General features: G+C 41.7%; 1 protein-coding gene across 1 annotated transcript in view; it reads left to right on the forward strand.

The window, feature by feature from the left end:
- Positions 1-22412, forward strand: part of TIAL1 (TIA1 cytotoxic granule associated RNA binding protein like 1) — a 140300-nt gene that overhangs the window by 88315 nt on the left and 29573 nt on the right. Inside the window, 2 exon segments of the mRNA XM_053692660.1 lie at positions 21141-21225; positions 21307-21430. Of these exon segments, the coding sequence (XP_053548635.1) occupies positions 21141-21225; positions 21307-21430 (209 nt within the window).

Below are 22412 nucleotides of genomic sequence, written 5' to 3' on the forward strand. Positions count from 1 at the left end.
CTGTTTAGGTCTGCCTGTCTTGTTTTCCCTCCCTAGTCATCTGTGTCCTCTAGCTTGGGTATTGGTTCCCAAGAGTAATTGATGACGTTGTGGACTTACCATACCTTAGGAAAGAAAACAAAATTTATGCTTACCTGATAAGTTTCTTTCTTTCTGGATATGGTGAGTCTACGACCCCACCCTTAAATTTAAGGCAGTTAAGTTTTGACTAAACCCCAGGCACCTCTACACCTTTTGTGTTGTTCTTTTTTCCATTTCCCTTTGGTCGAATGACTGGGGATTATGGGTAGGGGGAGTGACACTTAACAGTTTTGCTGTGGTGCTCTTTGCCGCCTCCTGCTGGCCAGTAGTGGTATTCCCAAAAGTAATTGACGTTGTGGACTCGCCATATCCGGAAAGAAAGAAATTTATCAGGTAAGCCTAAATTTTGTTTATGCTTTGTTCTCTTGGTATTCTTAGTTGTAAGCTAAACCTAGGAGGTTCATATGCTAATTTCTTAGACCTTGAAGGCCACCTCTAATCTGAATGCATTTTGACAGTTTTTCACCACTAGAGGGAGTTAGTTCATGTGTTTCATATAGATAACATTGAGCTCACGCACGTGAAATTACCTAGGAGTGAGTACTGATTGGCTAAAATGCAAGTCTGTCAAAAGAACTGAAATAATGACGCAGTTTGCAGAGGCTTAGATACAAGGTAATTACAGAGGTGAAAAGTATATTATAACTGTATTGGTTATGCAGAACTGGGGAATGGGTAATAAAGGATTATGTATCTTGTTAAACAACAAAAATGCTGGTGTTGACTGTCCCTTTAACCATTTCTTTATGGGAAAGCACAGGCTCCTCATGTTTCCTGATACCTATTTGGATAATTACACAGTGACATCTAGCTTAAAATACTTTTCATTTTGATGGCCGACTAGTATGAGTGAGTGTGTGTGTGTGTTATGGAAACAATATTTTAGATGGACTTTAATTCATCAATTTTAAAGTGATTGTAAAGTTTAATGCTTTAAAGCCCAGTATCTAAAAATAATCTTAAAAACATAGGCATTTTAATTAATTTAAACTTTACCAAGTCCCTTCTTTCTCTTGCAAGATTTATCGAGTCCACGTATTCATCCAATACTTGTGGGATATTCTCCTTCCCAACAGGAAGTGGCAAAGAGAGCACCCACAGCAGAGCTCTCTATATAGCTTCTCCCTTAGCTCCACCCCCCAGTCATTCTCTTTGCCGGCTCTAAGCAATAGGAAGGGTAAAGTGATTGTGGTGACAAAAATGTTAGTTTATTTCTCCAACATTGGTGTGTCCGGTCCACGGCGTCATCCATAACTTGTGGGAATATTCTCCTCCCCAACAGGAAATGGCAAAGAGCACAGCAAAAGCTGTCCATATAGTCCCTCCCAGGCTCCGCCCCCCCAGTCATTCTCTTTGCCGCTCTGAACAAGTAGCATCTCCACGGAGATGGTGAAGAGTATGTGGTGTTTAGTTGTAGTTTTTATTCTACTATCAAGAGCTCTGAAACAGAAAAAGATGAAGAGTTCTGTTTGTGAGAGGAGTATGATTTTAGCAGCAGTAACTAAAATCGATTGCTGTTCCCACACAGGACTGTTGAGATGACTACCGTGGATCTAAAGGATGCGTATCTACATATTCCTATCCACAAAGATCATCATCAGTTCCTAAGGTTCGCCTTTCTGGACAAACATTACCAGTTTGTGGCTCTCCCATTTGGGCTAGCCACTGCTCCAAGGATTTTCACAAAGGTACTCGGGTCCCTTCTAGCGGTTCTAAGACCAAGGGGCATTGCAGTGGCACCTTACTTGGACGACATTCTAATACAAGCGTTGTCTCTTTCAAAGGCAAAGGCTCACACAGACATCGTTCTGGCCTTTCTCAGATCTCACGGGTGGAAGGTGAACATAGAAAAGAGTTCCCTGTCTCCGTCAACAAGAGTTCCCTTCTTGGGGACAATAATAGATTCTTTAGAAATGAAGATTTTCCTGACAGATGTCAGAAAGTCAAAGCTTCTAAACGCTTGTCAAGTTCTTCACTCTGTTCTACGGCCTTCCATAGCTCAGTGCATGGAAGTAGTAGGGTTGATGGTTGCAGCAATGGACATAGTTCCTTTTGCGCGAATTCATCTAAGACCATTACAACTGTGCATGCTCAAACAGTGGAATGGGGACTATACAGATTTGTCTCCAGTGATTCAAGTAGATCAGAAGACCAGAGACTCACTCCGTTGGTGGCTGACCCAGGATCACCTGTCCCAGGGAGTGAGCTTCCGCAGACCAGAGTGGGTCATCCTCACGACCGACGCCAGTCTATTAGGCTGGGGCGCGGTCTGGAATTCCCTGAAAGCTCAGGGTCTATGGTCCAGGGAAGAGTCTCTTCTCCCGATAAACATTCTGGAACTGAGAGCGATATTCAATGCTCTCAGGGCTTGGCCTCAACTAGCAAAGGCCAGATTCATAAGATTCCAATCAGACAACATGACGACTGTTGCTTACATCAATCATCAGGGGGGAACAAGGAGGGCTTGGCCTCAACTAGCAAAGGCCAGATTCATATGATTCCAATCAGACAACATGACGACTGTTGCTTACATCAATCATCAGGGGGGAACAAGGAGTTCCCTGGCGATGAGAGAGGTGACCAAAATCATCAAATGGGCGGAGGATCACTCCTGCCACCTATCTGCGATCCACATCCCAGGAGTGGAAAACTGGGAGGCGGATTATCTGAGTCATCAGACCTTCCATCCGGGGGAGTGGGAACTCCACCCGGAGGTATTTGCCCAATTGACCCAATTATGGGGCATTCCAGACATGGATCTGATGGCGTCTCGTCAGAACTTCAAGGTTCCTTGCTACGGGTCCAGATCCAGGGATCCCAAGGCGACTCTAGTGGATGCATTAGTGGCGCCTTGGACCTTCAACCTAGCTTATGCGTTTCCACCGTTCCCTCTCATTCCCAGGCTGGTAGCCAGGATCAAACAGGAGAAGGCCTCAGTGATTTTGATAGCTCCTGCGTGGCCACGCAGGACTTGGTATGCAGACCTGGTGAATATGTCATTGGCTCCACCATGGAAGCTACCTTTGAGACAGGATCTTCTAGTACAGGGTCCATTCGAACATCCAAATCTAGTTTCTCTCCAGCTGACGGCTTGGAAATTGAACGCTTGATGTTATCTAAGCGTGGGTTTTCGGATTCTGTGATAGATACTCTGGTACAAGCCAGAAAACCTGTGACTAGAAAGATTTACCATAAAATATGGAAAACATATATCTGTTGGTGTGAATCCAAGGGATTCTCATGGAGTAAGATTAAAATTCCTAGGATCCTTTCCTTTCTCCAAGAAGGTTTGGATAAGGGATTATCAGCGAGTTCTCTAAAAGGACAGATTTCTGCTTTATCTGTCTTGTTGCACAAACGACTGGCAGCTGTGCCAGATGTTCAAACTTTTGTTCAGGCTTTGGTCAGGATCAAGCCTGTTTACAGACCTTTGACTCCTCCCTGGAGTCTAAATTTAGTTCTTTCAGTTCTTCAAGGGGTTCCTTTTGAACCCTTACACTCCATAGATATCAAGTTGTTATCTTGGAAAGTTCTGTTTTTGGTTGCTATTTCTTCTGCGAGAAGAGTTTCTGAATTATCTGCTCTGCAGTGTAATCCGCCCTATCTGGTGTTTCATTCAGATAAGGTTGTTTTACGTACTAAACCTGGTTTCCTTCCAAAAGTTGTTTCCAACAAGAATATTAACCAGGAAATAGTTGTGCCTTCTTTGTGCCCGAATCCAGTTTCGAAGAAGGAACGTTTGTTACACAATTTAGATGTAGTCCGTGCTTTAAAGTTCTATTTAGAAGCAACAAAGGATTTCAGACAAATGTCTTCTCTGTTTGTCGTTTATTCTGGCAAGAGGAGAGGTCAAAAAGCTACTGCTACCTCTCTTTCCTTTTGGCTGAAAAGCATCATCTGATTGGCTTACGAGACTGCCGGACGGCAGCCTCCTGAACGAATCACAGCTCACTCTACTAGGGCTGTGGCTTCCTCATGGGCCTTCAATAACGAGGCTTCTGTTGATCAGATATGTAAGGCAGCGACTTGGTCTTCTCTGCACACTTTTGCCAAATTCTACAAATTTGATACTTTTGCTTCTTCGGAGGCTATTTTTGGGAGAAAGGTTTTGCAAGCCGTGGTGCCTTCTGTTTAGGTAACCTGATTGGCTCCCTCCCTTCATCCGTGTCCTAAAGCTTTGGTATTGGTTCCCACAAGTTATGGATGACGCCGTGGACCGGACACACCAATGTTGGAGAAAACAGAATTTATGCTTACCTGATAAATTACTTTCTCCAACGGTGTGTCCGGTCCACAGCCCGCCCTGGTTTTTTAATCAGGTTTGATAAATTTCTTTCTTTAACTACAGTCACCACGGCACCCTATAGTTTCTCCTTTTTTTCTCCTGTCCGTCGGTCGAATGACTGGGGGGGCGGAGCCTGGGAGGGACTATATGAACAGCTTTTGCTGTGCTCTTTGCCATTTCCTGTTGGGGAGTAGAATATTCCCACAAGTTATGGATGACGCCGTGGACCGGACACACCGTTGGAGAAAGTAATTTATCAGGTAAGCATAAATTCTGTTTTTAAATGGTACCGGTGTGTACTATTTACTCTCAAGCAGAAAAGAGATGAAGATTTCTGCATGGAGGATGATGATCTTAGCACTTTGTAACTAAGATCCACTGCTGTTCCCACAGAGGCTGAGGAGTACAGGAAACTTCAGTTTGGGAACGGTTTGCATGTTAAGCTGCACTGAGGTATGTTCAGTCATTTTTTTCTAGACAGACTGTGATATTTCTAGAAAAGGCTGACAATATCCCCATGAGGGAAGGGTAAGCTGTATTCAGAGACTTAGTGTGGGATTACCAGCTTGCATAAAGGGCTAAATTAATACTGGTTGACACTTATAGAAGGCTAACGTTTTTATTAGGAGATAAACGTTTTTGATGGACTTTTGGAGGTTCATTTGGCTTTTATTAACCCACATGGCTAGCTTAGAAACGCTTTGGTGTGTTTCTTTAAGGCCCCACAAACATCGAGTGAGGTTGGCGGGGCCTATTTTCGCGCTTCAGATGCGCAGTTGTTTTTCCATGGCAAGACAGAAGCATTTTTCCCACAAAATCAATCCCTAAGGGCAGGTAGGCGCCACAGCAGAGCTGTGGCAAGGTGCTGACCGGTTTTTGACGTTTTGTCAATCCGGTTTTTACATTAAGGGGTTAAAGGTTTATTTTGCTGGTGGGGCAATCTTACTAAAGCTTTAAGAATACACTGTAAACATTCCGAAAAGTTTACTGCTTTTTTACACTGTTTGGCAGAACGTGTGCACTTTTTTTCTCTTAAAGGCACAGTACCGTTTTTTCTAATTGTTGTTTTTACTTTGAATAAAGTGTTTTCCAAGCTTGCTTGTTTCATTACTAGCCTGTTAAACATGTCTCACATCAAGGAAACTCCTTGTTCAATCTGTTTATAAGCCATTGTGGAACCCCCTCTTAGAATGTGCCCCACTTGCACTGATATGTCTATAAATTTTAAAGAACATATTGTAGCAATTAAAAATATAGCGCTAGATGATTCTCAGACAGAAAGAAATTAGGTTATGCCATCTAGCTCTCCCCAAGTGTCACAACCAGTAACGCCCGCACAAGTGACGCCAAGTACCTCTAGTGCGTCTACTTCGTTTACCTTACAAGACATGGCCGCAGTTATGAATACTACCCTCACAGAGGTTTTTTCTAAACTGCCTGGGTTACAAGGAAAGCGCGATAGCTCTGAGTTAAGAACAAATGCTGAGCCTTCTGACGCTTTAGTAGCCGTATCCGATATACCCTCACAATGTTCTGAAGTAGGGGTAAGGGATTTGCTGTCTGAGGGAGAGATTTCTGATTCAGGAAAGACGCTCCCTCAGACAGATTCTGATATGACGGCCTTTAAATTTAAGCTAGAACACCTCCGCTTGTTGCTCAGGGAGGTATTAGCGACTCTGGATGATTGTGATCCTATTGTGGTTCCAGAGAAATTGTGTAAAATGGACAAATACCTAGAGGTTCCTGTTTACACTGATGTTTTTCCGGTCCCTAAGAGGATTGCGAACATTGTCACTAGGGAGTGGGATAGACCAGGTATTCCGTTCGCTCCCCCTCCTGTTTTTAAGAAAATGTTTCCCATATCGGACACCATGCGGGACTCGTGGCAGACGGTCCCTAAGGTGGAGGGAGCTATTTCTACTCTCGCCAAGCGTACAACTATACCTATTGAAGACAGTTGTGCTTTCAAAGATCCTATGGATAAAAAATTAGAGGGTCTCCTAAAGAAAATTTTTGTTCATCAAGGTTTTCTTCTCCAACCTATTGCGTGCATTGTTCCTGTAACTACTGCAGCTGCTTTTTGGTTCGAGGCTCTGGAAGAGGCTCTTCAGATGGAGAACCCATTAGAGGATATTATGGATAGAATTAAGGCTCTTAAGCTGGCTAATTCTTTCATTACAGATGCTGCTTTTCAACTGGCTAAATTAGCGGCAAAGAATTCAGGTTTTGCCATTTTAGCGCGCAGAGCGTTATGGCTTAAGTCCTGGTAAGCTGATGTGTCGTCAAAATTTAAACTTTTGAACATCCCTTTCAAAGGAAAGACCCTATTCGGGCCTGAACTGAAGGAGATTATTTCAGACATCACTGGAGGGAAAGGCCATGCCCTCCCGCAGGATAAAACAAATAAAATGAGGACCAAACAAAATAATTTTCGTTCCTTTCGAAACTTCAAGGGTGGTCCCGCTTCCTCTTCCCCTGCTGCAAAGCAAGAGGGGAACTTTGCTCAATCCCAGTCAGTCTGGAGACCAAACCAGGCTTGGAACAAGGGTAAACAGGCCAAGAAGCCTGCAGCTGCTTCGAAGACAGCATGAAGGGGTAGCCCCCTATCCGGGACCAGATCTAGTAGGGGGCAGACTCTCTCACTTTGCTCAGGCTTGGGAAAGAGATGTTCACGATTCCTGGGCTTTAGAAATTGTTTCCCAAGGATATCTTCTGGACTTCAAAGATTCCCCCACAAGGGGGAGATTTCACTTTTCTCAATTGTCTGCAAACCAGACAAAGAGAGAGGCGTTCTTACGCTGTGTAGAAGACCTACATACCATGGGAGTGATTCACCCAGTTCCAAAAGCGGAACAAGGTCTAGGTTTTTACTCAAACCTGTTTGTAGTTCCCAAAAAAGAAGGAACTTTCAGACCAATCTTGGATCTCAAGATTCTAAACAAATTCCTCAGAGTCCCATCTTTCAAAATGGAGACTATTCGGACTATTCTGCCACTGATCCAGGAAGTCAATATATGACCACCGTGAACTTTAAGGATGCGTATCTGCACATCCCTATTCACAGAGATCATCACCGATTTCTCAGGTTCGCCTTTCTGGACAGGCATTACCAGTTTGTGGCCCTTCCCTTCGGGTTGGCCACGGCTCCCAGAATTTTCACAAAGGTGCTAGGGTCCCTTCTGGCGGTTCTAAGACCGCGGGGCATAGCAGTGGCACCTTATCTAGACGACATCTTAATTCAAGCGTCGACTTTCCAACTAGCCAAGTCTCACACGGACATCTTGTTGGCTTTTCTGAGATCTCATGGGTGGAAGGTGAACATAAAAAAGAGTTCTCTCTTCCCCCTCACAAGAGTTTACTTCCTAGGGACTCTAATAGACTCCGTAGAAATGAAAATATTTCTGACGGAGGTCAGAAAATCAAAACTTGTAACCAGCTGCCGAGCTCTTCATTCCATTCCTCGGCCGTCAGTGCTCAGTGTATGGAGGTAATCGGACTAATGGTAGCGGCAATGGACACAGTTCCATTTGCCCGCCTACACCTCAGACCACTGCAACTATGCATGCTCGATCAGTGGAATGGGGATTATGCAGATTTATCTCCTCAGATACATCTGGATCAGGAGACCAGAGAGTCTCTTCTTTGGTGGTTGTCACAGGTTCACCTGTCCCGGGTAATGTGTTTCCGCAGGCCAGAGTGGGTCATAGTAACGACAGATGCCAGCCTACTGGGCTGGGGTGCAGTCTGGAACTCCCTGAAAGCACAAGGTTTATGGACTCAGGAGGAGGCTCTCCTCCCGATAAACATTTTAGAACTGAGAGCGATATTCAATGCGCTTCAGGCGTGGCCTCAACTGGCTACGGCCAAATTCATCAGATTTCAGTTGGACAACATCACGACTGTAGCTTATATCAATCATCAAGGAGGAACACAGAGTTCTCTAGCAATGATAGAGGTGTCCAAAATAATCCGATGGGCAGAGAATCACTCTTGCCATCTTTCAGCAATCCATATCCCAGGGGTAGAGAACTGGGAGGCGGATTTCCTAAGTCGTCAGACTTTTCATCCGGGGGAGTGGGAGCTCCATCCGGAAGTATTTGCCCAACTGATTCAGCTATGGGGCACACCAGAATTGGATCTGATGGCGTCTCGTCAGAACGCCAAGCTTCCTTGTTATGGATCCAGGTCAAGGGATCCCCAGGCAGTACTGATAGATGCTCTAGCAGTGCCCTGGTCCTTCAACCTGGCCTATGTGTTTCCACCATTTCCTCTCCTTCCTCGTCTGATTGCCAGAATCAAGCAGGAGAGAGCTTCGGTGATTTTGATAGCACCTGCGTGGCCATGCAGGACTTGGTATGCAGATCTGGTGGACATGTCATCCGTTCCACCGTGGACTCTGCCACTGAGGCAGGGCCTTCTAATTCAGGGTCAATTCAAGCATCCAAATCTAATTTATCTGCGTCTGACTGCTTGGAGATTGAACGCTTGATTTTATCAAAGCGTGGTTTCTCTGAGTCTGTCATTGATACCTTGATTCAGGCTAGAAAGCCTGTCACCAGGAAAATCTATCATAAGATATGGTGTAAATATCTTTATTGGTGTGAATCCAAGGGTTACTCATGGAGTAAGATTATGATTCCTAGAATATTGTCTTTTCTCCAAGAAGGATTGGAGAAGGGATTATCAGCTATTTCCTTAAAAGGACAGATATCTGCTTTGTCTATTCTTTTACACAAGCGCCTGGCAGATATTCCAGACGTTCAGGCGTTTTGTCAGGCTTTAGTTAGAATCAAGCCTGTGTTTAAACCTGTTGCTCAGCCATGGAGTTTAAATTTAGTTCTTAAGGTTCTTCAAGGGGTTCCGTTTGAACCTATGCATTCCATAGATATTAAGTTTCTATCTTGGAAAGTTCTATATTTAGTATCGATCTCTTCGGCTCGAAGAGTTTCTGAATTATCTGCTTTACAGTGTGAATCACCTTATCTTGTTTTCAATGCGGATAAGGTAGTTTTGCGTACCAAACCTGGATTCCTTCCTAAGGTTGTTTCTAATAGGAATATCAATCAGGAGATTGTGGTTCCTTCTCTGTGTCCTAATCCTTCTTCCAAGAAGGAACGTCTGTTGCACAACCTAGACGTGGTTTGTGCTTTAAAGTTCTATTTGCAAGCAACTAAAGATTTCCGTCAAACATCTTCGTTGTTTGTTGTCTATTCTGGAAAGCTAATAGGTCAGAAAGCTACGTCAACCTCTTTCTTTTTGGCTGAAAAGCATCATCCGTTTGGCTTATGAGACTGCTGGCCAGCAGCCTCCTGAAAGGATTACAGCTCACTCTACTAGAGCGGTGGCTTCCACATGGGCTTTTAAACAGATTTGTAAGGCGGTGACTTGGTCTTCGCTTCATACTTTTTCCAAATTTTACAAATTTGATACTTTTGCTTCTTCGGAGGCTATTTTTGGGAGAGAGGTTCTACAAGCAGTGGTGCCTTATGTTTAGGTACCTGTCTTGTCCCTCCCTTCATCCGTGTCCTAAAGCTTTGGTATTGGTATCCCACAAGTATTGGATGAATCTGTGGACTCGATACATCTTGCAAGAGAAAACAAAATTTATGCTTACTTGATAAATTTCTTTCTCTTGCGATGTATCGAGTCCACGGCCCGCCCTGTCTATTTAAGACAGGTAGTATATTTTATTAAAAAACTTCAGTCACCTCTGCACTCTATAGTTTCTCCTTTTTCTTCCTAACCTTCGGTCGAATTACTGGGGGGTGGAGCTAAGGGAGGAGCTATATAGACGGCTCTGCTGTGGGTGCTCTCTTTGCCACTTCCTGTTGGGAAGGAGAATATCCCACAAGTATTGGATGAATCCGTGGACTCAATACATCGCAAGAGAGAAATTTATCAGGTAAGCATAAATTTTGTTTTTTCAAAATATTTACCATTTCATTATCTTCCGCCAGTGTCTTACTGTATTAAAGGGACAGTCTACACCAGAATATTTGTTTTAAAAGATAGATAATCCCTTTATTACCCATTCCCTAGTTTTGCATAACCAACAGTTATATTAGTACTCTTTTTACCTCTGTGATTGTCTTGTATCTAAGCCTCTGCAAACTGCCCCTTATTTCAGTTCTTTTGACAGACTTGCATTTTAGCCAATCGGTGATGGCTCCTAGGAACTCCACGTGCATTAGCACAGTGTTATCTATATGAAACATATGAACTAACACCCTCTAGTGGTGAAAAACTGTCAAAATGCCCTGAGATGAGAGGCGGCCTTCAAGGGCTTAGAAATTAGCATATGAACCTCCTAGGTTTAGCTTTCAACTAAGAATTCCAAGAAAACAAAGAAAAATTGGTGATAGATGTAAATTTGAAAATTAAAAAAAAAATACATGCCCTATCTGAATAATGAAAGTTTGTTTTGGACTAGACTGTCCCTTTAAGCATATTGATGACTAATCCGGCTTCCTCCAATCATTGTGTGCCCCTTTGGAGTCAAGCTCGTGGGGCATGCAACGTTTGGAGCAGTGTTTCCAAAACACAGTGCTCAGGGCCCTTACACAGGCCAGATATTCATTATATCTTAACTAGAGCACAGGTGAATATCGGGCTTGTGTAAGGGTCTTGAGGACTGGGTTTGGGAAACACTGTTTGGAGGAAGCCGGATTAGTCATTAATATTTTCAATACAGAAGGAGATGCTGGCGGTATGTTTACCATAACGAAATGGTAAATATTTTGAAAAAGAAGGATCTTTGTGAAGTTTAATTAAATTGCCCATGTTTTTAAGACTTAGGCTTTGCATTAGAAATGTGACTTTAAAGGGACATTAAACACTTTGAGATGGTAATATAAAATGATAAATTGTATATATAAAACAACTCTGCAATATACTTTCATTATTTATTTTGTCCTCTTTGCCTGTAATTCCATTCTGAAATTGTGAGCTTTTCAGTTCCTGTTAGAAATGGAAGTGCAGAACACTGTTAAATCCAGCACAACCATTGGCTGCACACTCTAATGACCTATTTATAACTGTCTCTAATTGGCCACAGCAGAGAAGGTAACACAAGTTACAACATGGCAGCTCCCAGTGTTTTATAGACACTAAAACTTTACACTTATTTTGTCACTTTTTAAACAACTAATGAAACTTTAAAAAATACATCTACATGTTAGTCATGGACTAATCTTTTCTTTGAATGCATCATTCTATCTAGCATTTATTTAGTGTTTAATGTCCCTTTAAAGGGACATTATACACCCCAAAAAATATTTGCTAATTAAATGTAGCATACAAAGAAGTTAAAGCTTGTCATTGACATGTATTATCAATTTTGCTGCTAAAGTGCCTAAAAATGATGAAAAAGTTTGAAGAAATATAACTACATAAGAATATGTCCGTAATACGACTAGGCTAAAGAGCAAGCATTTTTCCCACACTCCCTAACTAGTATGAGCCCTGTTATGCATGATTCATAGGGATACTAAAAGGCTCCCCCTACATCTATCAGACTAAAATCACTTGCCAGGGGCCATGTATTCAGACAGTTTGTGGAGGGGGTTAAATGCCTTATTTTTTTTATTTGATTAGTGCTACTTAAAAAAAAAATAAAAAAAAAAAAATTGATTCCTGGGTTGAAATTTTGTAGGGGTGTGCTATGTGCTCCAGTGTACTAATGTATTGATCTAACCAGAACAGACTTGTATACTTGTCTCTACATGATGGCGGTACCGTCTCATAACTCCAGCGTGTTTTTTGTGCCAAAAGGGAGGCAGAGGTTTTCTTTGCGCTTTTATTTCAGTTTATATTCAGAGGAATCTTAGGTGGCTGGTATTTGCAGAGGCTTGCTACTATGATGATCGCGGCAACTTACATCATGGACTCCAGTATCAGGAAGGGGTAAGACTCTTACACCACTATATTATGTGTGCTATACAGATCCCAGCATAAAGCTCACAGCGGTCCCTAAAGCAGAGAAATGTACAAGCCCTGCAGGGACCGCTGTGAGCGTTATGCTGGGATCTGTATAGCACACATAATATAGCCCTATACCGCACTGGTGTAAGAGTCTTATCCCCTCCTGATACTGGAGTTGTAACTAATTTAATCCCCCCGTGGAGAACTGTCTCCCTTGCTGCTTGGCTATTTCCGTAGCTGTATCGCTCCTGGCAGCACCGCCCATCCCTCCTTACAGAACCGCCTACCCAGCGTTCCAACAGATTCAATAATAGTATCCCCATGAGAGAGTCTATGTCCCTGTGTCTCTCTGCACTTGCTTTCAGCTCCAAACCTCTCCCCTTGTCAGTAAAGGTGAATTGGCTGGATCAGACGTTGGCTCAGGAACATATACATAGTATTGACGTATGTAGTGGTACTTTTTTTTATTGGACTAGCATTATCAGTGCATACTTGAATACTGTTTAATCGCAAATTTTGTTCAGCAACTAAAGCACCTTTCTCTTACTGCTAAATCAAGAGAAAACAGTTCAGCGTGTTGAAGTAAAAAATAAAGGCAGTTAACCCCTCCACACACTGTCTGAATACATAGCCCCTGGCAAGTGATTTTAGTCAGATAGATATAGGAGGGAGCCTTTTATTATCCCTATGAATCGCGCATAGTGCTCACAGCTGTCCCTGCAAGGCTTGTACTAGTTAGGGAGTGTGGGGAAAAATGCTTGCTCTGTAGCCTAGTTACACTCCTTCAAACTTTCTCATAATTTTTAGGCACTTTAGAAGCAAAATTGATAATACATGTCAATGACAAACTTTATCTTCTTTGTTTGATTCATTTAATTAGCCAATATTCTTTTGGGTGTATAATGTCCCTTTAATATCTAAATAAACTATTCCTTTTTCTCATTAGAATGCATATTTTCTCAATATACTTGCCTTCTCTTCTAATCTTGCTTAAAGGGACACTCAAGTCAAAATTAAACTGTCATGATTCAAATAGAGCAACTTTCCAATTTACTTCTAATAACACATTGTGCATTGATCCAGGAGGAGTGGAAATAGACTAAACTGAAATCTGTCAGAAAAAGAACATTTTTGCTTGCCTGATAAATGTATTTCTTTTTTGACACAATGAATCCACGGATCATCTTAATTACTAATGGGATATTCACCTCCTGGTCAGCAGAAGGAGGCAAAGAGCACCACAGCAGAGCTGTTAAATAGCTCCTCCCTTCCCTCCCACTAGAGTCATTTCACTGAAGTTAAGGAAAGAAAGGAAAAGCCAAGGTGCAGAGGTGTCTGAAGTTTACAATAACCCACAACCTGTCTTCCAAGAACAGGGCAGGCCGCGGATTCATTGTGTCGAAAAAGAAATACATTTATCAGGCAAGCATAAATTTTCTTTTTTATGACACGATGAGTCCACGGATCATCTTAATTACTAATGGGATTCAATACCCAAGCTTGAGTACACAGATGATATGGGAGGGACAAGACAGGGAACCTAAATAGAAGGCACCACTGCTTGAAGAACCTTTCTCCCAAAAGCGGCCTCAGCCGAGGGAAAAGTGTCAAATTTGTAAAACTTTGAAAAAGTGTGAAGAGAGGACCAAGTTGCAGCCTTGCAAACCTGTTCCACAGAAGCTTCATTTTTGAATGCCTATGAGGAGGCAACAGCCCTCGTGGAGTAAGCCGTAACCCTCTCGGGAGGCTGCTATCCAGCAGTCTCATATGCAAAACGTATGATGCTCTTCAGCCAAAATGAAAGAGAAGTAGCCGTAACTTTCTGTCCCTTACGTTTTCCTGAGAAAATCACAAACAAAGAAGACTGAAGAAAGTCCTTAGTTGCCTGTAAGAAAAACCTTAAAGCACGGAACTCGTCTAAATTGTGCAGAAGTTCTTTCTAAGAAGTAGGTTTAGGACACAAAGAAGGAACAACAATCTCCTGTTTAATGTTCCCATCAGAAACAACCTTAGGAAGAAATCCTAATTTAGTAAGTAAAACTACCTTATCTGAATGGAAAATAAGGTAAGGAGAATCGTACTGCAATGCCGAGAGCTCTGACACTCTACGAGCCGAGGAAATAGCAACAAGAAATAAAACTTTCTAAGATAACTTAATATCTAAGGAATGCATACCCTCAAACGGAGCCCCTTGAAGAACTTTGAGAACTAAATTAAGACTCCGTGGAGGAGTAACTGGTTTGAACACAGGCCTGATCCTGACCAAGGCCTGACAAAATGATTGAACATCTGGGACATCCGCCAGACGTTTGTGTAACAAAATAGATAAGGCCGAGATCTGACCCTTTAGGGAGCTCGTTGATCAACCTTTCTCCAAACCCTCTTGGAGAAAAGACAAAATTCTAGGAATCCTAACTTTACTCCATGAGTAGCCCTTGGATTCACACCAATAGATACGCCAAATTTTATGGTAAATCATTCTAGTTACAGGCTTACGAGTCTGAATCATGGTCTCTATGGCCGAATCAGAAAATCCCAGCTTGGATAAAATTAAGCGTTCAATCTCCAAGCAGTCAGCTTCAGAGAAACTAGATTTGGGTGATGGAAGGGCCCCTGAATCAGAAGGTCCTTCCTCAACGGGAGTCTCCAATGTGGCAGAGATGCCATCTCCACCAGATTCGCATACCAAATCCTGCAAGGTCAGGCCGGTGCTATGAGGATCACCAAAGCCCTCTCCTGTTTGATTCGAGCAATTACCCGAGGAAGAAGAGCAAACGGGAGGAAATAGGTATGCTAGACTGAATGTCCAAGGGACCACCAGAGCATCTATCTGTTCCGCCTGGGGGTCCCTGGACCTCGACCCGTATCTCGGGAGCTTGGCATTTTGTCGGGATGCCATGAAATCCAATTCCAGTTGACCCCACTTGAGAATCAGGTTGGAGAACACTTCCGGATGGAGTTCCAACTCCCTCAGGTGAAAGGTCTGCCTGCTCAGGAAATTCGCCTCCCAGATGTCTACCCCTGGGATGTGGATCGCCGATAGGCAACAATTGTGGGCTTCAGCCCACTGGATTATTTTGGCTACCTCTGTCATCGCTAAAGAACTCCTCGTTCCTCCCTGATTGATGTAAGCCACTGAAGATATGTTTTCCGACTGGAACCTGATAAACCGGAGTGAGGCTAACTGGGGCCAGGCCAGAAGGGCAATGAAGATTGCCCTCAGTTCTAGAATGTTTATAGGAAGAACAGACTCTGACTGAAAGAGCCCCAGACTGCTCCCCACCCCAAAAGGCTGGCGTCTCTTGTCACACTCACCCAAGATGGTCTGCGAAAGCAGGTTCCCTGGGAGAGATGATTCAGAGACAACCACCATTGAAGAGAGTCCCTTGTCTCCTGCTCCAGAGTTATTCGAGGAGACAAGTCTGCATAATCTCCGTTCCATTGCCTGAGCATATTTAACTGCAGAGGTCTGAGATGGAAGCGAGCAAACGGGATAATGTCCATTGCCGCCACCATCAGCCCGATTAACTCCATGCACTGAGCCACTGAAGGACTAGACAAGTATAGATAATCTTTGATTTCCTGACTTCTGTCAGAAAAATCTTCATAGACAAGGAGTCTATTATTGTTCCTAAGAAAGTAATTCTTGTGTCTGAAACTAGGGAACTCTTTTCCACTATGTCGGTGTGGGATCTTGCTTGTTGAAAAGATGGCGCCTGGACTAGAATGTCATCTAGATAAGGCGCCACCCCAATGCCCTGTGATCAAAGTACCGCCGACAGAGACCCCAGAACCTTTGTGAAAATTCTGGGAGCAGTGGCCAGGCCGAAAGGAAGAACCACAAACTGGAAGTGTTTGTCCTGGAAGGCAAACCTTAGGAACTTGTGATGATCCCTGTGAATAGTGACATGTAGGTACGCGTCCTTAAAATCCACTGTTGTCATAAATTGACCCTCTTGGATTAAGGGAAGAATGGAACGAATAGTTTCCATCTTGAAGAACAGAACTCTGAGAAATTTGTTTAGACTCTCTAGGTCTAAAATTGGTCTGAAGGTTCCCTCCTTTTTGGGAACCATGAACAGATTGGACTAAAAACCCGGACCCTGTTCCTGTACTGGAACAGGAACAGTCACTCCCAGGGCGGAGAGGTCTCCTAAACAATGTAATCCTGAAGTATCTTTCTCTTTCAGGTAACGGGGAAGAACCATTGGGAATAGCAACTACTGAATCAATCACCCTAAATGATTGTAAATAATTCCTCTAGAAAATGTTTTCTACCCCGTGGGAAAAACAGATAATGCATGAAATGCAGAGTAACTCTGGGTGGAGTGTGAGAGGAAGCACAGGGCACTGCATGGGGGCTAAAAAATTTTGTGGGACACTATAGGAGAAATTTGTGGCATAGTTTGACCATTGTCAACAGACTCCTAAACAGCAATCGCCTTAGAAGGAGTAGGTTCAGAAAAGAGTAAAATTCTTTAATAAAAATTACGTTACTGTCTCTTTAAATTTTAAAAAGTAACTTTTTTTTTTTTTTTTTCGGTGTGTGTGCTCTTGTTCCATCCTAAGTCACAAAGGATGAATTAACAAATAAACAGCTGAAATTCTTTTAATAAAAATTAACAGATAAAAAAACGTTACGGTCTCTTTAAATTTTAAATTGTAACCTTATTTTGTGTGCAGAAATGAGTTAAATTAGCACGCAAATATTTTAGCACCTATTTACACCTCAGTTAAATCTTGCTGAGGTGCCCATCTGTCCATCAGTACCTAATACTTACATGCAAGGAAACTCATTCAACACTTAGAACTTCATGTTCCTAAAAACATAAACTTAGTTCCTAAACAGATCCGGAGCGCAGCTATAGCGCTATCCGGACCCACATATATGAGAGCACTAAGTACTGTGCTAGAAATGAATAACAGCTCTACCTTCCGATGAACGGAATAAATGAAGCTAGTGCAGCCTAAGTCGGCCTCAAACATAGCTCCGCCCCTCGTGGGGCGTGATAACACTCAATCTGAGTCCCATTATAGTAGTGCCTAGAGATTAAAGATTGCGCAGCTCAAAACGGCACCAAACATAACCCCGCCCGTCATGGGCGTTACAACACACGATCTCCTGGCCGCCTTTTATTATTTTTAGAGATAGGCCACCGGGAGATAACTGAACCTTTCATTGTGAACCTGGGGCAAATTGTAATACCGTATGTTAGGTAGTACACCAAACAATCACCTCTCCCTAGCCCTTTTATATCCAGCTCGGTCCAAGTGATTAAACACTTTGTCTATATAAGCCCCCAGAGAAGCCACCTTCTAATCTCCTCAGCCCCAGTGCCTGCTAATAACATTGTCACATGATCATATATATATATATATATATATATATATATATATATATATATATATATATATATATATATATATATATATATATATATATATATATATATATATATATATATATATATATATATATATAATGTGTGTGTATGTCAAAGATACCAGCACACTCTATGTAGAGTATAAAACCGGGGTGCACTCAAGCATATCCATAGAAGTAATCCAAAGGAGGCACTCGCCGTGATACAATAGGCTTTTTTAATAAAGAGTGAACGTTTTCGGGGTATAATCCCCGTCCTCAGACTCCTGAAAAAAAAAAAAACACTGTTTGAATTTTTTCAAAACGTTCACTCTGTATTAAAAAAAAAAAAAAACTATTGTATCACGGCGAGTGCCTCCTTTGGATTATATATATATATATATATATATATATATATATATTTTTATATATATATATATTTATGTCCCAATAAAGTGCTACACCTCCTCTGTCCTGAATCCTTTCTTAAGACCCAGAATAAAAAAGTCAGCACTTACCTTTAAAATCTGCCCGACAGCAAGGCAGCTCAGCAGGTTTGAGAGTTCTTCTCCCTCCCATAGCCCTGTGGATAAAGATAAAGCCTGAGTCATCTTACTTAGGCTATCAGGGTTAGGGCAGAATCAATGTATGGGAGGCGCAGTGAGAATTATGTCCCACAAGTTCCCATTGCTCTAAAGCCACCATTGCTCTACTGAAGAGACTGACATGGACTATGGCTACACCCTTGAAAAAAGCAGCACAATCTTGAACTACTTTAAAAATAATAAACTCTTGATTGAAGAATCTATACTTACACCTCACTTTACCACTTCCTATCACTAATGTAGGCAAAGAGAATGACTGGAGTGGGAGGGAATGGAGGAGTTATTTAACATCTCTTCTGTGGTGCTCTTTGCCTCCTCCTGCTGACCAGGAGGTGAATATCCCATTAGTAATTAAGATGATCCGTGGATTCATTGTGTCATAAAAAAGAAAAAAATCTACTTCTCATTTGAAGTTTGGACTAAGTGCTATTGCATTGTCTTTTTTATCATTTGTTTATTGTGCAAATCTGCTGGTCCTCAAGTACCCCTAGCAGGCCAGATTTTCACTTATAGCTGATCTAGATCACAGGTGATAGTAACCATGGTTACTGATCAGATGAATATTTCACCTGTGCTCTAGTTGAGCTATAATGAAAACGTGGCTTGTTGGGGGTTCTTGAGGACCACGGTTGAAAAACACTACTTTAAAGGGACAGTAAATGCTTTGAAATTATACTATGCATAATTAAACATTTTTATATTACATCATCTTAGCAATATAGTTTTATTCTTTATCCTTCCCATTTTTTCCTGTAATTTAAAGGGACATAATACTCATATGCTAAATCACTTAAAAGTGATGCAGCATTGCTGTAAAAAGCGGACTAGAAAATATCACCTGAGCATCTATAGAGAAGAGATTTTACCTCACAACTTCCTAAGCTCACAAGAGTAAGTTGACTGCTTAAAGGGACACTAAACCCAATTTCTTCTATAAGGTACGACAAGTCCACGGATTCATCCTTTACTTGTGGGATATTATCCTTCTGCTAACAGGAAGTGGCAAAGAGCACCACAGCAGAGCTGTCTATATAGCTCCTCCCTTAGCTCCACCCCCAGTCATTCTCTTTGCCTACTCTAAGTACTTGGAAGGGTAAAGTGAAAGAGGTGATAAAATATTAGTTTTTAATTTCTTTAAGCAAGAGTTTTTTGTTTTAAATGGTACCGGTGTGTACTATTTACTCTCAGGCAGCAGATGGATGAAGACTTCTGCCTGGAGGATGATGATCTTAGCATTTGTAACTAAGATCCAGTGCAGTTCCAACAGAGGCTGAGGGGTACAAGAAACTTCAGTGTGAGGAACGTTTTCATGCTATATAGCAGTGAGGTATGTTCAGTCTGACAGTATCCCCATGAGGGTAAGGGTAAGCAGTAATCCTAAGAGCTATAGAAGGGCATTACTAAGCTTGCATAAGGGGCTAATTAAAAAATGGTTGAGACTGAGTTTTTGAATGTTTGTGGGCAAACGTTTTGTGAACTGGGAGTGCTGTTAAAGTTTTTTAGGACCAAACAATATAAGGGCAATAACGTTTTTTGGCAACTTTATTGAGGGTACACTTGGCTTATTTTTTGGGTCAGAACCCACATGGCTAGTTTAAAACCGCTCTGGTGCGGTTCTTTGAGGCTGTAAAGATATCGAGTGAGATGGGCGGGGCCTATTTCCACGCTTCATATGCGCAGTTGTTTTCACTTAGCAAGCAGCTAGCTCCAACTCTTGAGGGCCCTTGTGAAAGTTTTGGGCCAAATCGAAGCTTTAACCCCATTTTTACAATTCCTGAGGGCAGGTAGGCGCCGCAGCAGTGCTGTGGCGAGGTGCTGGGGGTGTTTTTTCCGGATTTAGGCCTTATCAATCCGGTTTGCACAATAAAGGGTTAAATGTTTTATTTTCTTGTGGGGCAAACTTAACTACACTGAAAGGTAAATAAATTGCAAAGAACATATTTTAGCTACTAAAAGTATGTCGCAGGATGATTCTCAGTCAGAAGGGAATCAGGTTATGCCATCTAATTCTCCCCAAGTGTCACAACCATTAACGCCCCGCACAAGCGACGCCAAGTACTTCTAGTGCGTCTAATTCTTTCACCCTGCAAGATATGGCCGCAGTTATGAATACTACCCTCACAGAAGTTTTATCTAAGCTGCCTGGGAAGCGCAGTAGGTCTGGTGTGAGAACAAATACTGAGCCCTCTGACGCTTTAATAGCCATATCCGATGTACCCTCACAATGTTCTGAGTTGGGGGTGAGGGATTTGCTGTCTGACAGCTAAAGAGCCGGCCCACTTTGGTTCAGCATCTGGGTAGAGCTTCCTGAATCCTTAAAATTGCATGCTCTATCTAAATCATGAAAGAAAAAATGTGTGTTTAGTATCCCTTTAAAGTCCTTTACAATGGGGTGTGAATACTTAGGACATTTTGAGGTAAAATATCTTTCTTTTTTACATAGAGATGTTCAGGTGATATTTTCTAGTCAGCTATGCTGCATCACTTTCATGTGTTTAAATATTTAGGTATCATGGCCCTTTGTCTGAATTTGGGGTTTCCATGTCTAAGAACATAAATTGTACCTGTCAGGCTTCATAAGCCTAAACCTTATCACATGTCTCTAATCTGCTTCATCGTGGATGATTACATAAGCATGTTTTGCTAACATAATGAGCGTATCTAGCTGTGTCTATACAAGAAGCAAGTCCTTGGCAAATAAGGCAAGGGATGGGTGGAGTTTGACTATTGAAAAACAAGTTGCTAATGTGTTAAAAATATATATATATATATCACACTCCCCCAATATAGTGCATAGCTGCCAAAAAATATTGTAATTAAAAGGTGTTTACTAACCCATTTAGCTGTTTTTGTTAATCTACTCTTTCTACGTTTTCCTTTTGTACAGATCAGCTCATGAGGCAGACATTTAGTGTATTTGGCCAAATTATGGAAATCAGGGTCTTCCCAGAGAAGGGCTACTCTTTTGTCAGGTAAGCATATTTTGTTTTATAGTGTTTACTGACTTGTTAGGAAAAAAGATTGCTCTAAAAATACATTTCTTTGTGTGTTAGGTTTTCTACCCATGATAGTGCTGCTCATGCCATTGTATCTGTGAATGGAACCACCATTGAAGGCCACGTGGTGAAATGCTATTGGGGCAAAGAAACACCTGATATGACAAAGAATGTGCCCCAGGTTATTGTTTTATATATGTTGTGCTATAATTTAATTTTAAAGTAACCAGTGCAACGTTGAATGGTTTCTTAGCTTTTTGTTGATCATTGTCAACTGTGCTACAAATGTCATGCTTTTTATTTATGTGATATTTTCTTTTAATATTACTTTGTGACAATAGTGTTTTTTTGATTTTTTCCTATGTTTTTCAAAATAGTATTTCTATTTATTTGTTCCTGTTATAAATCAAACTTTCCTTGTATGAAGGTATCCCTATCCACCAGGAGAGTTGCGTGGGGGGGGGAGCGCTGTTCATTGCCAGTGAACAGTTGATCAGTTTTGCACAAAGATCTATTTTGTTACTTTCATAACCAACTTAGGGCCAGAATATGAGTGGGGAACTAATGGTTATGCAAAAGCGAAAAGGGGTTTATCGCGGGTGTTTGCATGCTTTTAGGTTTTTCTCTCTTATTACAAGTTGAAAGTAAACACGATTGCTTGAGCGCAATTGAAGTTGATGCTCGTCAGGATATCGTGTCCTCAGAGCTCTGGTTAACTGTTTCACCAAACAAGTGTCAAAAAACACTCCAAAAATAGATCATAATGTACAGTTACACTCCTAACACCATCTAATAAACATTATTCAAAAAAATATTGCACAAAAGTTTATATGATATGAGGTCTCAGGTGTTATAAGAAAAAAAAGGCAGACAAACGGCTTTAACATTGAGATACATGCATTACATGTCTAAAGATGTGTTTGTGTACATATGTATTTTCAGACATGTACACATATAAAGAAATATATAGATTGAAGCCCTTTTCAGTTAAAGTGATTTGTAAATCCTAGCGTTTTTGAAACGCTAGGATTTACAATTGGGACAAATAAAGTGGACTTTATTTCTTGAAGTATAAAATACTTCATGCTGAAAGCTCCTTTTATTTGTTGGAAGCTGCTCAGTAAGCCCACAGTAGAACGCTATTTCTTTCATATAGGTGGCAA

The sequence above is a fragment of the Bombina bombina genome, chromosome 9 (assembly GCF_027579735.1).
Source record: "Bombina bombina isolate aBomBom1 chromosome 9, aBomBom1.pri, whole genome shotgun sequence".
Taxonomy (NCBI): domain Eukaryota; kingdom Metazoa; phylum Chordata; class Amphibia; order Anura; family Bombinatoridae; genus Bombina; species Bombina bombina.